General features: G+C 37.7%; 1 protein-coding gene across 1 annotated transcript in view; it reads right to left on the reverse strand.

Annotated features, from left to right (window-relative positions):
* The window catches only part of lrp1bb (low density lipoprotein receptor-related protein 1Bb), a 245,433-nt gene that overhangs the window by 141,747 nt on the left and 87,709 nt on the right, over positions 1–15,977 (reverse strand). The window contains exons 26-29 of the mRNA XM_041807111.1: positions 4,416–4,547; positions 3,979–4,206; positions 3,437–3,611; positions 3,065–3,159 (exon numbers count right to left, since the gene is read on the reverse strand). Of these exons, the coding sequence (XP_041663045.1) occupies positions 3,065–3,159; positions 3,437–3,611; positions 3,979–4,206; positions 4,416–4,547 (630 nt within the window). The remainder of the gene's footprint in view (positions 1–3,064; positions 3,160–3,436; positions 3,612–3,978; positions 4,207–4,415; positions 4,548–15,977) is intronic.

The raw sequence follows: 15,977 nt of genomic DNA on the forward strand, positions 1-15,977 counted from the left end.
AAAGTTTCCAATAACTCTCTTTGGCATGTTCTTAAAGGCATTTACAGATCTGGAAAATGTGGGGATGATGAAGACTTCTGGCTAAGATGGGCGATCTTGTCTCTGACATAATCACACACTTATACTTCAGCTGTGAAGCTCCTCATCCTCACTCTCTCCTGCTGCCTGTAATAGAAATCTGCCAGAGTGATATCAGTTTACATCTCCCCAAATCCAGGGCTTTTTAAATTAGACTCTATTCTAATTTCTTCACTTAAATAGCTTCACTTAAATTCCATCCCTGCAAATTCAGCACATTTGCCACTCACTTAAACCTGTGCTGATACAGCACTTACTGATGATCTCACTTAGTAACTGTCTTTAATCAGAACTTTGTTACCTTAGTCATACTGTTTTGACTCATTTTTAAAATTTCACTTGCTTTCAAATAAGATTGGGTCATTCAAAACACATAGTTAACAAAATTACAATCCAGATAATGTCATAAGATTATCTATTATTTACACATGATACTGTCCATGCCAGTGAAAGAGAAGAATTGCCTCCCAGTAGGTATTAAGTCTATTATTTAAAACAGGCCAACTTCCTGTTCTGGATTAAAAACACACATCAGGATCGGGGTGGGAGGTAACTAGTTACATTTACTCAGATTACTGTTACTGAGTAATTTTTGGGGGGTACTTGTACTGTTTTGAGTTAATTTTGAAATAAGCACTTGTACTTTCACATAAATAAGTTTTAACCAGAATAATTGTGCTTTTCCTCGAGTACTATAGTCTTGTATTTTCTCCAACTCTTTTTACAACACAGTAGCACATAGAGAGGGGATCATTTTAAAACACATCCCAAAAAGCCGTTGGGAAAACCAGCAAAACTGGAGTGTTGATATCTCAGGGTCATGATTTTAACTCCCAGGGTGTAATTTTAACTCCATTCTGAATGATATGGTCTTCAGTGTTGGAGTTATGTGACAGTGTTGATCCAGCATTGTTAGTTTAACTCTGCAGAGTCAAATCTTTTTGGTGTATTGTTATTGTTTTTGATGCAAGACACAGCTGCACCATGAGTGAAGTTATCAACCGAGTTACAGATGACTTTATGTATTCCTAAAAGACGGGTAGTGGGTATTTCTCAGCAGTATGCATTGTCTTGCTACGAGGCTGACTCTGCTTTGTTCTTGCCAAAGGAGACTCACCTCGCCACAGATTTTCAGGGTTACTTTAGCTCCATCATATCATGAAATATTAACACTTTAAAGTGCAGATTAACTACATGTAGTGTGGACCAATAAAACCAATTGAACTCTATACATGTTCAATTAACACTGTCAATTTTTCTGTGCATTTTACTCTATCACAGAGCTGTGATTTAACTAAACAACCTGGTTGAAGACTCTATTCTCCTGTTCTTCTTGCTAATAAGGAAAGACCATATTTTGCTGTACAACTCCACAGTAGCTACCCAGTGCTCAGTACTTAAAGTAAACTTTAATGGAATACTTTTTACTTTATCTTTGGGCAGATTTATAGACCTGAGTACAATAGTAGTGTCCCCCTTTCACATCTGATTATGATATAGTGTACAGGAACTAAAAGGCCAAGGAGGGGGAATAATTTCACCAGAACAACTCTTTTGCCACAGCACAACATTCTACAGACAACGATTAATTCAGTAGACAAGGCCCAATAGCTCTTTCAGTACAGCTGTTATAAACCGCCACACAAAGCGTTCCAGCCAACAAAACAGTTCATACACGGTGGCGAGTTATCTACAAATTCTCTATCAGAAAACATGCTACCACAATTCCAACAACAGCCAATCCTTGGTGAGAAATCAAATAGGATTTTTTTTTTCTCAGTGTGACATATATAGACCCCTTTGTCAAATCCTGCATTGCTAATCCAATATGTTTTGTGTTCCCTGTTTTGCAGGAGTACAGGTTGCATTCGTTACCTCCACTTGGGTGCTTTTAATTCCATTCCTGTTCAAGGAGAGCAAATCAACCACATATTTAAATAACCAGGTACAGCAGCTATTCAGTGACATTCTTTTGATTAAAGTGGAAGGACATGATCATAACATCTAGGTCACTGCTTCCCAAAGTGTGGGCTGCGGCCCACCAGCAGGACCCCACAGGTACTGCAGGTGAAACACGAGAGATCAGAGGCAACTAATTAAAATAATAAACACATTTTTTATTAACTGTTAGTCCCAGGACTAACAAAAACACAGCCAGGAGATCCAACTCACATGTCAACCTTTTAGCTTTCATTTTGTCTGTTGTTCAAACTGGTGGCATGGTTCAACTGGTATTGAATTAGCTGGTGACACCACATTAGACATCCTACTTTACAGGTCGACTCCTGATTCTAAGAATTTATCAGTGCCTTTGGAGGCATTAGTGTTACTAGGAAAGAAGCTGTGGAGCCACACAGGACGTTTAAAGAGATAAATATCAGACAAGAAAATACAGGTGACTCTTCAGGTACCTGATCAAACTAGAACAAACAGTGGTAGCTCAATAATTATATGATGCAACCCCAATGCTTTTAGTAACATTAATGTCACTGAAAATGAAGGTATCGCATTGAAAATCTTTGTTTATGATGTAAAAATATGCAGGTCAATACTCTGAGCCTCTCTTGCCATGGCTTTAAATTGGTTTAAAGGAGATTTTCAGTTCTCAAACTGGGTCGTGGTGTACTGAAGTTTGGGAAAGGCTGATTTGGTAATACATGCAGGAGCCACCTGCCTGTGATGAAATATTTCCTTGATTCCATTTCCAATAAACTGGGTCGACAACAGCAGAATTCTGACAAATTTATTTAATTATATGTGTTATTTTGTGTAAGATGCCTGCTGTGAGTGACCACACATTGTTCCAGCGATGGCCAATTAAAAAAGAAAATACTGCACTTAAGTTACAGGAGAAACTGTGTTAATTCATACTAATCCTCTTATCTAGTTGGTTTTAATTTATAGTCAGATTAAATCTGATTGTTAAACATACTTATCTTATTCAAACTGAATGGGAGGCCTACCACACATAAGCACTCATACTGACCCACAGGATCCCTCTGGTTCTGGTGGAGGACCTTGCTGTTGCTCCCGTCCATGTTGGCCATGTTAATGGTGTTGCCATCTGTCCAATAGATTTTTCTGTGTGGGAAGGTTGTGAAGTGAATATTTAGCAGTTTAAGATTCAGTCAATGAATGTTATGTTGTTAATTAGAGGTTGAATGCAAGCCAATACGTTTCCTTCCAATGTACACCCTTGTTCAGATGTACACAAACATTACATTACAATCCAGAAAAACATGCTGTATGACAACAGAAAGGATTTGAACTCTCTTACATACAGGTGAGGTCTCTCATCAGGCTCCCTTTGCATTGAAGGAAAGGTACTGATGAAGCACACACTCTGTAATCTACTTACCCTTTAGCTGGGTGCACTACAAGGCACCTTGGTTTATCAATGCCATGGATGATGGAGGTCTTCAGGGACCCATCAAAGCGAGCCACATTGATCTGCGACTCGTCGTTCTCAGAGCTGAGCCAGTATAAGTTCCTGGAAAGCCAGTCTAAAGCCAGACCGCGGCAGTTCACTATGTCTGTCAAGACAAAGCATGAAAAAATAGGAACTGTAACTCCAGGATACTTTATGAGGCTTTATTATAATCATAACTCAGTAAATATATCACATCTAATATCAGCAGATCAAAGGTTTAATACACTTAGAAAAGACCTAATAGTTTGTTACTTTGCAAAAACACCAAAGAGAGAAAATGTCAGGAATTCAGTAATGCAATTGGATATTAATCATAAATCATGAATTATACCAAGGACTAGCTAATCATTTTTCATCTTAATATATGAGAGCTCATGAATACCGCTGCATCACACCAGCTGGTATGCAAACACATGTTCCATACAAAGCCATGATGTTATATTTGGTATATATGTCTGGAATGCACCCACCTGCAGAGATTACGGTCTCCAGTTGGGTGCCATTGATGAAGGCCCGTTTGATGGTTTGGGTTTTGATGTCAGACCAATAGATCCTCTCCTCCTGGGCATCATAGTCCACCACCGTGACATCATCAATGTCTGGCACTGTTAGTGCTGTCATAACATTCATGTAAGGGTTGTCAATATCCACTCCACGGATTTCGGACCGCCGCACATAGAGCAGGAAGCGTTTCAAAGCTGGAGAGATGATCAAAAAAATCAATTACCCCCATGCTGTTCTTTTTGTCAGAACTAGAATGAGTTAAATTGCTCCAGCTACATATGAATCCTAACATCAACAAAGCCCAGAAAATTGTGAAGCAAAATAACGGCATTGTTGTACTGATGGTATTTTATAACTAAAATCTGACAAAGGAATGAAATGTGAAAAGGGGTTTTCAACTCACCATAGCAGGATTGTTTGTTCGGTGAAAGCTTCATCAGATGGGGGCAGGTGCAGGATGCACTGCGGTTGTAACTGATAAGACATAGATGGGAACAGGGACCACGTCCATCATTCTCTTCACATGGGTTAGAAGCTGAAGGGAGTAAAAAGAGAAAAGAAAAAGGAACACGTAAGATCACTCAGAGTAGTTGAAATGGGGTGAAAAAAAACAGACTAGGATAAATACTAGAAGAAAGCAAGACTAAAAGCTTTTTGAAAATGACAGGAAATATGGCTGTCTGACTGTGCCACTCTAAAAAAGTTCAGGCTTTCAACTGTCCTAAAAAGCCCTCGTTAAAACACAACAACTGCAATGTTGATCTAGCTTAGATATTAGGGATGTGATGAGATCTTGTGCCACGAGATCTTGCAAGATCAAAACTTCACAAGATTTCTCATCAAGGAGAAATCCATCTCGTGAGATCAATATTGCGCAGACAGTAGGAGCAGCAGCTCTCCTGACAGAAAACAATACCAAACTAGAGATTATAAAAGATCACAAAGATGCCCTGGACACTTTAAAAAATGTTGGTTTGACAGCTAATGAAGTAACAGAGCTTATCTGTGACCCATTAAGATCATCGCTCCATCCTCCACCCCCTCCTCCACATGCACTACTTGGGAATGACATGATCTGCCAATGCTTAACAAGTTCATCATAACGGTGTGAAATTATGAAATGCTGCTGCTGGAAACCTGTGCAGTCTCGAGATCGCGTATGTGCACAGACTCACTCATAATGCCGCTGTCTGTGATTTTATAACTTTAATTCTGCCACTGCTACGTCATGTCTCCTTCTCGTCTCACCATCTGTCAGTCACACATCCATCAGCTGTTGGCTGCGCCTATCATTAATCAGAAGTTTAACATATAGTGCAGAGGTGTCAAGTAACGGAGTACAAATACTTTGTTACCTTGCTTAAGTAGAAATTTTGGGTATCTATACTTTACTGGAGTAATTATTTTTCAGCCTACTTTTTACTTTTACTCCTTACATTTTCAAGCAATTATCTGTACTTTCTACTCCTTACATTTTAAAAATAGTCTTGTTACTCCTACTTCATTTCAGCTTGTTTTCATTCCGGCTTGTCATCGTTCAAAAAAACACAAATAAAAAACCCAAAAACATATCCAGATAAATTGCGCCATCCGGAGAGTGAATTTGATTGTGGTTGGATGAGAAGTATAAACATAATACCCTTCTGACACCCTATAGGTTTGTACGCGAACCATCGCACCTGTGCTCGACACAAATCACGTCACACTCCAGTAAGGAAATAGCAGACGTATGTAGCCTAGTACGAAGATGTCCATCCCAACCAATCACCAGCCAGGAGGATGGCAGTACACATATATGGTTCTTGAATGCATTTGCATTGTACTAAAATGCGTTCATTTACAATTGGCAACAGATGAAACAGGTGCATCCCAAATTTTTCAACACGAACATTTTAATATAACATTATAGTCATTATGGTCTTTAGAAAAATGTTTTTTGGGGAGGTGGGGTAGTGCACTATAGGCCCCTGTGGCGCGGCCTAAGCTTTCGTCCTTAATGGCATTTTTCCCCCTTACATTACTTTTACTTTTATACTTAAAGTAGTTTTGAAACCAGTATTTTTATACTTCTACTTGAGTAAAAAGCTTGAGTTGATCCTTCAACTTATACAGAAGTCTTTTTAAACCCTAGTATCTATACTTCTACCTGAGAAATGAATGTGAATACGTTTGACACCTCTGGTATAGTGTGACAGGCCATTGTATACTCCAGCGGTAAACTTAGCAAATCAAACTGTTAGGGCACCATGGAGTCCATTGTTTGCTCCTAAAAATGAAGTTCTAGCTCCAGTTAAACGCACCCTGTTTGTTATCTCACAGCAGACAGAGCAGAGACACACACTTGCTCACCAGCGCACACACATTAACACACACGCTCATCAGTGCATCGTGTCCAACACTGTCAAAGCTCTTATCAGAGAAAAAGACCACAAAACGATAAAATATTAATTTTCTGTTAATTACAGCAAACCTGTTAATGACAGCAAGATTTCTTTTGAGTGTTTTAATACAGATGTCCTTAAAGAGGATGAGAAATAGTTTGATTTTACTGATGCAGCTCTTTAGATTTCACTTGGTTATAAACAGTGTTTAAAGTAATTTAAAAATAATCTTCTATTATTATTATTATTATTATTATTATTATTATTATTATTATTATAATTATTGTAGTAATGAGTGCATAGTGTAGTAAAATAAAGATGTGGCAGACTATTAAAATGAAAGGTTTGATATGAAGACCATTAAAAAGTACAGATTGAGTCAGAGATAGCTAAGGCAAGCATTGATAGGCTGTTCAGTACAAGAGGGTTTTAAACATTTCTGCACAGACCTGACCTTTGCAATTATGACTTTCAGCTGTATGAAGGACGTATACTCCATCCATGTATTTCTTTTCCTAAATTTAAAAAAAAGTGTAAAATCTTGTCTCATCTTATTAGATAAGGGCATCGTCACACCCCTATTAGATATAGAATAAAAGATTGAGCCTCAGTCTTGACGGGAAATGTAAGAGTCCTGGCGTTAATTCACAACAAAGTTCCCAACTCCAAAATAGAAGAACAGCAAAATTGTTTGTGTAGTGTTGTAGACAGTCTTTTTAAATGCAAAGAGAAAATACTGGCAGTAAAGCTGACTCTGACTATCTCTAATAATCTTTTGCCAGGTTTTTTTTTTTTTTTCATTGGTCTTGTACTGGGTCAAAAAAGGTTAACAGATACATAAAGATACAGAAAGGCTGTGTTTTTTACATCTTCCACTTTTAGGTGAGGAGGATGAAATCCAGCAGAGTGGAAAAAATCTGCAGATAACTTCACTACACAAGCACTTTAAGTTTTCTTTCAACAGCTTAACAAATACATGATCTTAAAGAAGCAATACATTTGAGAGACAGTTTTGCTGAAATTCTCACTCTACTCTATCCAGCATAAATCAACTCTGCTAAAGAATGCCGCCCACAGTTCAATTATTTCCTGTCATACTGCAATCACATTTCATGCATCACACATATCCACTTTTCCATCCACTCTGGATGATTCATGTCAAACAAGCTCATTCAAAGTTCATTTCCAGGGCTCCTTCAAATTCACACTGGAGAGCCCCGTTGCATCACAAATGTGGCTTATTTAAAACAAAAACAAAAAAAATCTGAATCTGTGGGCTAGAAACAGCACCACACTGACTCAGTGTGCTATCAGGGAGACTTCCAAAACAGCCCTGAATTCACCTGAATCATTCTCTTGAGGAATGGCAGGCAGTAACAACAGAGCAAGATGTTTGTTTCTTCTGAACTGTCAGATGTGTTTTCAAAAATAATATTTTTAAATAAGCAGACTGTTTTGCAGTGGCAGCAGAGATCCTGGCACTCTGAGAAAATACAGAATTTTCAATCAAAAAGTCATATTGGGAGAAGGTCCAGGATAGTTATGATGCAATTTAGTATGCAAGTGCTGCTTTCCACTGACAGATATATACAGTATTTGTTGTGCTTATCTATTACAAAGAGTATTATATTTGTCATGATAATAATGCTGACAGTGTTATGCTGCAATTACAGTCTGGTTGGCCTGCCTGCAAATAACTGCATGTTCCTGGAATGAAAGACACACCATTGTTAATGCAAAGCTCAGCACACGATAAGAATAACAAACACGACTGAAAAAGATTCAACTTAATTAGCTCAGTCACATCTTACTCATACTTGCTAGTTCATTAGGAATAATGCAAGAGGAGGAAAAGAAGATTACATACCAGTCCTACTACCAGTGACAATGACACAAACGAAAACAATTTCACATTCATCAGTGTATTTTATTTAATAACTATCATAACATCATCAGGGCTCAAGGGTTAGCCTATTTATAGCTTTAAAAGAAAGCCGTTTAAGTAAAAAGATTTCAAAACATTTTCTGCCCTTAGAAAACAAATGATATGTCTAAAATGTATAAATGTATAGGACCCCCCCTCCCCTTTTTTATATTTAAAATTATTATTATTATTATTGTTGTTGTTGGTTTTGGCTCCTTTGCCTTTTTTTTCTTTCTTTCTTTTTTTTTTTATTAATTAATTAAATTTATTTATTTTTACTGTTTAGTTTGATGTCAAGCTGGTGATATGGTGTAATAGGGAAAGTGGGATGAGAGTTCATGGTTATGTTCTGCACAAAAACATTTGTATGTCCCTTAAGTTTGTGAAACTAATAAAGATTTTTTGATTAAGAAAGAAAACAAATGACATGACTACAGCGCCCAGGGACTGGTAATCGGTTCTCTAACTTGTAAAGAAGTCAATGACACGTAAGGCTTCATTCTTTTATGGTCTTAACTCCTGACATTTGCAACTAATTTCTAATTAAACAGGCAAATACTTAGGCACACATTATTTTAATTGTTGTTAGAAAGTGGACATGTTTATTTTTAAAATACAATGAAGAAATTTATGTGTTTTTCTGTTTAGACTTGGTTGTACCTGCTATGGAGTGTTTACTGCTCACCTGAGCAAAACTGGAGTTAGTCATTTCTGTTACATGTAATATCTCATTTACCTGAATAGAAGTAAATATTTTAGAGCTTTAAGTAACATCATCTAGTTTACATACTAATACTTTTTGCTGTTTCACCACCTGAAACACTGACTGTGCAACCTGACATCTGCAACTGATTTCAAAGTTAACTGGCAAATTCATCGACACATATTGTTACTTTTGTTCTTGTCACAAAGTGGACAAATATATTTCTAAAGTAAAATCAAGAGTTAAATGATAAAATATTGTTTTAGAAGTTGTACCGCCAGCATTGTATTGATTAGGGAATGTTAGAAAATATTGCTACACTGATATACCACGATATTTCATGGCGCAATACTGTATTGGTATTTTAAAATGCAGTATTGATATTTTTTTAAATTCAAAATATACTTTGTTGGTGTGGTAGTTTGTGGTGTAATTTCACCCCCTAGTTGGCAGTTGCTGCTAGTTGGCAGTAGGCACCGCCAGCTGGCAGCAAGCAGTTGACTCTTCCCTCTTCTCCTCTGCTTGGACGAGATCACGCAAGGTTTCTGGTCTGAGCAAGCCGGCTGCTCATGTCTACCCAGCAGAACAGCTTCTGCTGCATTCGTAGCAGATACAGTGCTTAACAAATTTATTAGACCACCCTAACCCTAACCAAAGTAAGGTTTATGCCACAGCTGCCCTAAATTAACAGCATTGGTAATTACCAAAATCATTTTTTATGTTTCTGCAATGGTTAATACACCAATATGTAGAAACTTTTTAACCCAAATGAGATTTTTATAATTCTAAGATAGAATTATTATTGTTATCTATGAATTTTCAAGTTTACTGATTTACAAAAAAACTGAAAAAAATAGTAAAGCACATTAATATTTCTTGATTAATATGTCAAATTATATTTACTTTCATTCCTGAACAGAAAAATGGGTTTTTGTGGTTGAATGTTATGCTTGATTCATTTCTGACTTCTCAGAGAAGCCCAGTGAGCCGGCTCAAATTTGGGTGAATTCAGTTAGAAATTCCTCATTCCTGTTCAAAATGGTAAAACGTGGAGAGCTGACTGAAAATGAAAAAGTCCGCATTAAAGCACTTCATGATGCTGGGCGATCTTTGAGACAAATATGACAGGTGGTCTAATAAATTTGTTAAGCACTGTGTATATTTTAAATTACAGAAATATTGCAATATATTGCCTTTCTCATAGTATCGCAATATATTGCAAAATATTGATATCAGCACCCCTGTATCACAATACGTATCGTATCGCCAGATTCTTGCCAATACACCGCTAGCTGTGATGACAAAATATAAAATTAATTGTATTATTCAAATATACTAAGAAATGTTTTCAAAGTTGGTTTGAAAAAAAATATTAAAATGTGCCAGCAAATGACAGTTTTTTTGTTTTTTGTTTTTTTTTTCAAAAGGAAATGTCTCTGACACTAATCCTAAAGTCAACTCATTATGTGTGTTAAGTGACTGACATGACTGATTTACAGGCTGATTTTAAATGACACTGAAAAAGCATCTTTGATGTGCCTGAAGTAATTGTTAGATGCCTTCTGTAACAGTATCTGAGGCTCGTGTTCTTGTCTAATCCTGACCTGTATAAACACATGGATCGTTAACTAAAAAAGGCTTTTTTTTATACTTTCAAACCAGCAAACAACTTCTCCTTTGAAAAATAACTTGGCAGGATCTTACTTGGACCTAATTGGGGTTGGTTTGCAACCTCAAACAAGCTTTACAGACACGATGTATGCCATTAGATGTAATCAATCAATCTTTATTTGTATAGCTCCGGTTCATCACCAAAGTTATCCCTAGACATTTTACAAAGAGTTGCAACTTTGCAGGAATAACATAATACAGTTGTACAAAATGCAGGAAATTCAAGTTCAGAGGAAGTGGATAGTGAACAGAGGACTGAGAGACCTTTATCTAAACCTTAAGATTAACATTAAGGTTTTGAAGATGAACAATTAAAACAATTCAAAGAGAATGAAAACATGTATAAAGTCATGGGGTTCTTTGTGTAGAGGTGTTGTTAGTCCAGAATTCAAATATTAATTTCTAGGATTCTGAATCAATTAAAAATGTTCAAAAACTGTTATTTTTAAGTGTTCTGAATTTCATCCCAGGTACATTTTCAACTACAGCCAGTCTGAGCACACCAAACCTACTGCTGCTAATTTTCTCTTTGCACCATCTCCAACTTCCCTGCCACACAGATGCAGCAGGGATTCTGCTGTCCTGGCTCATACACAACCAACCAGAGTTTTAAAAAGTAGAAAAAGCCAACAGCTGCTAATGCAGCATACCACACTTTACCAATCTACCTGCCAATTCTAAAACAGATAAAAAACCTGTAAAGATCTGTTTCATTTCTATGCCCTGCTCTCCAACAGCATTGTCAGCAATAAGAGCTTTGGATCATGTAATTCTTTCACTGGCAGGTTACTGATAAAAAAGTTTCATTCTGTAAGTACTCTGCAAATTAAACTTTTTTCAGGTTTTCCTCTGGGTATTTACATTGTTGAAGTCAGCTCATATGAATGCTAAAAATATCAACTAATACTTTTACTGAACCCTTTGTAGTTTCCTTTTTAAGTCAAAATTAATATTCAGCCTCTTAGTGCACAGGAGAAAGGAGTAATTCCTGAAACAAGAACTTCTTCATAACAAACAGGAGAATGTATTGCAAATCTGTCATCTGGTAGAAAAAAAATTCTGAATTTAATGGTGACTCCTGGAATTGGAAACAATTCAAACCAGGGTTACTAAAAGACGTGAAAGTCAGATAAAGAAGCATGGGACTAATTCAATAAGAAAAGTTGTATGATGGGGTTTAAAAAAATTAAATACTTATTAATACTAATACTTACACTGCTATACTATAGGATTCTTTCATTTTGTTTTTTTGACCAGGCACTCATACTAAAATGATTATGGTTAGGACCTGAGGGAGAAGGGAGGGAGGGAAGGAAAAGATTGACTTCATGTAAGTATGCTGTATATTCTGCTGTCATTCCAACTCTGATTCTTTACACTGGCTACCCATTAGTTTTAGAATTGATTTTAAGATTTTACTTGTTACTTTTAAGGCACTGAAGGGTCTGGCTCCAGAATATATTATGGAACTTTTAATCCCCTATGTCCCAGCCCGCAGCCTCAGATCCTCGGGTGGGAACTTCCTGGTCGTTCCAAAGTCGAAACTCAAATCTAATTTTGAAAGAACCGGATGTTCTACGCTTGTGACTTCCATGGTTGGTGCTTTCTGAACGACAGTGAATTTACGAGGTTTGGCAGCAGCCGGCGCTGAAATAGACCTGCAGCATATCTGAAACGAAGCGGAGCGGAGTGGTGCTCCAGGCACGCACCACTGCCGGTCCAGAGCGCCGGCTATGGAAATGCTCTGATAGACTAGAGAGGGAGCGAAGTGCTCCGCAGTAATATTCGCTGGCGTTCCGCGGCACGCAGGCTTTATATGGAAACTCGGGGTAAGGGTGACAGGCCTTTCTCCAACAGAGTGCCTCGACTTTGGAACGACCTGCCCGAGGAGATAAGGCATGCAGAATCATTGACATCTTTTAAATCACTTCTTAAAACTTATTTTTATAGGCTTGCTTTTATGTGATGTCGTCTTCATCTCATTTGGTTTTTATCTTCTCACAGATTCTTACATATTTTAGTTTAATTTCCTCTTAATCTCACCTATACTCCCTGTCAACCTCATTTTATTTCCTTGCCCCCTGGCTGTTTTTAATCGTTACTGCCTTCCTCACTTTATTGCTTTTATGTCTTTATTGCTTCCCTTTTGGTTAGCTCTGTTATAATATTTATCAATTCTACTGCTTTTACAGATTTAGAGCTTGTTTTACCTCGCTTTACTATCTGTTTTTGCCCTCTTATTTACATTTTACTACCTTTTCTCGTTTATCCCCGGTTTTGTTTTTACTCCACCTTGTTTCTCTTTTAATTTCTTATGTCTTTAATTTTGGTCCTGTGTAGCTGGGTTCCTGCACTGCCTGGGTTCCTATCGTTTTATGGTACTTGATGCCTTGTTGCCTGCATCCTGATGATGTTCATGATGTTTTAGTTGTGCAGTATGGTTTCATGTCTGCACTCTGATTGATGTCTGTGATGTCTTAGTTTGCATGGCATCACATGACGTCTAGGCTTCGATGTGTATTGATGTTGATGAATTATTATCTTATCCATATTTTTGGTTAGTTTCTTTAAGTGTTTGGATTCTGCTGATGTTGTCTGCATGTCACGTTCTGTCTTCTTGTTTTCTGTTTGGGTTTGTTGCTTTGTTTTTCTACTTGCTTCTGCGCATGTCAAAGCACTTTGTAAACCCATGTATTTAAAAGTGCTATACAAACACAGTTATCATTATAAAGTCATTATAATGATAAAAATCAATAAAAAATTCAGGGAGGAAAAAATTGAGAGTCAAAATTGGTTAATGGGAATGAAGGCAGGAGAAAATTAAAGAGGAATGTAGCAGAAGACTTTATAAGAAGAGCCACAAAAAGGATGCAGAGAGAGAAGACTGATTGGTTGTTTTTATTTCATAGTACATCTATGTCATGAACAAAGTGTCCATGCTTCATGGGTTTAAAGACACTACAACTACAGTTGCAGTGGTCTAGTCAGCAAGCAATTAGAAAGTGGCATGACCCTTTTACAGCTCGGTCTTTAACACTGTATCCTGACTTAACTTCCAGGCTTCACAGATAAAAGCTACAAGAAAAAATAAAATGGGTGAGACGAGCTATGACTGCTAGATGATATAAGGCAATTATGATAATTTGATTAAAGTGATATACTATGGGGCTGATTGAGAGAAATGACTCAAAGGTTGTAGGTGTTTTAGCAGACAGTACTGTTATCAGTTTTTCTGATGGGAGAGTTACTGGGATTCAAAAGTCATGTCAGCTTTATTACAGCTGTTTGAGGCAGAGAGGCATCAGGATAATGAGGTGACACAGTCAACAGAGAACAGCAGGCTGTGGCTTAGAGGTAGAGAAAGTCATCATCTCATAAGAAATTCAGCAGCTAATGGCAGCTGATGTCTGCCTGTCCGAGTACCCTTACTGCAAGACACTAAGCTCCAAATTCTTCCTAGGGCATGGCTTTGCTGAGTGCTGACGTCACCTTGCAGCTCCATTGTTGGAGGAATAGGTGAATGCTACACGTGGTGCAAAACACCTTGAGTGGCCAAAAGACAACAAAGGTGCTTAAAAAGCGCAGTGATTGTACTATTTCCTTTGATTAAAAAAGCATTTGGAGACGTAAGAGAGAGAAACCAGGTTACTGTAACGGATACTTTGCTCAGAAGAATGAAAGAAAAAAAAATTACACTTGGCAGCAGTAAAGGATCTGGAGATGGAGTCACTTGATTTCAGAGGGTAACTTTAATGTGCAAAGACAGCTTTAGGGTTAGTATAAAGAACAGATGTATAAACATATAGAAGGGTCTTAGTTGTGAGTCCTGCTGAAATGTGATCAGGTTGGCTGTGTAATAATGAAGCTGGTCCTTGTTAACTTTAAACAACATTTTGGATTTTATTTGATGAAGATGAGATATTACCAGGGGTTTGAGAGTGTGAAGAAAGTCTTTCAGTTTTGGTAAGAGCCTGAAAGTCAACACTGTGGAAAAGTGCTTCATAAAATAGAATGAACTAGAATGGCCGTCTGAGGCGGCAGACCCACGCCTAAGCAGCGCCACCGAAAAACTTACGCTCCCATTGACTACTATGGTGTTCAAAATGTCGAAGTCCGAGAAAAACAAGACAGGTGCGCGGATCATCACCAAAATCTAACCGATTCTTCCCTGTCACTATCCCAATATCCCCTGAAAGTTTGGTGAAGTTCTGACTTTCCGTTCTCAAGTTATCTTGTACACATACAAACAAAGAAACAAAGATACAGGAACCTTTACATAACGCCCTGCCAATTTCATCGACATGGGTAAAGATCCTGCAACAGCAGCAACATCAGCTTCATCAAGTAATGTGATGAAGTTGATACTTTAAGCTATGCATTGTTAGAAGTAGGGTTGCGCGCGGTTAATCAGTAAACCTGTTAAATTCATTTATCAAATTAGCCAGCGTGGGATTTATGAGTCAGTTAAACAATTACCTAAAGTTTTTTTTTTTTTTTTTTTTTTTTTTAATAAACAGGCTAATGCTGTAGCTGCTGTAGCTTCAGTTAATGGTCACTGCCTTCCTGTCTGGCACTTCACCGTATGTAAATATGAGAAGTTCAGCAGTGGCTTAGTGGTTAGCGTGTAGCATAAACAGCGCAGTATGACCATAAATGGAAATTAAGTGGTATGTAGGCTGTCAAGGGTTGAACTCACATATAACTACTCCACCTCAGTGAAAAGACGCAGCATACCAAAGCACGATATTAATCTGCAAAGAGGAACAAAGACTGGCTGTGCTAGCTGCTAATGTTAGCCACGCTGCAGAGAGTGTATCAGGCTAACATCACACCTGCTGACACAATGACCCTGTGAGGAATTTGACTGTTTTCCAGGGATTCTCTTCTCTTTAGACTAGTTGGTTAAACTAAATTTAAATAAGCGTTTTGCCGAACAGGAAAATAGATGCTTAGGAACATCCTTGGTTAGAAGCAGTCCAGGAGTTATCTTAATGACTCAGTAGGGCGAAGAAATTCTGTAAGTTGTGGGTTTATTCATACCAAGTTCTTATTGTTACATGAGTGTTCAGCTCTAGTGTTTTGTACTCTTCCCACAATGCCTGTCAGACCTACAACATAAACCACTAACAGTCAACATAAGCCAGGGGGTTCTGATATGAGGCCACATTTTCCAGGATGGGGAGAGCCATTTCTTCTCAAGTATCAACTACCACAATATAATCCACAGTCTAATAGCTAAAATACACCAAGGGTGAAGTGGGAGGAAAGGCAGCCTTAAGGGGCTAT

The sequence above is a fragment of the Cheilinus undulatus genome, linkage group 15, assembly GCF_018320785.1.
Source record: "Cheilinus undulatus linkage group 15, ASM1832078v1, whole genome shotgun sequence".
Lineage (NCBI taxonomy): Eukaryota > Metazoa > Chordata > Actinopteri > Labriformes > Labridae > Cheilinus > Cheilinus undulatus.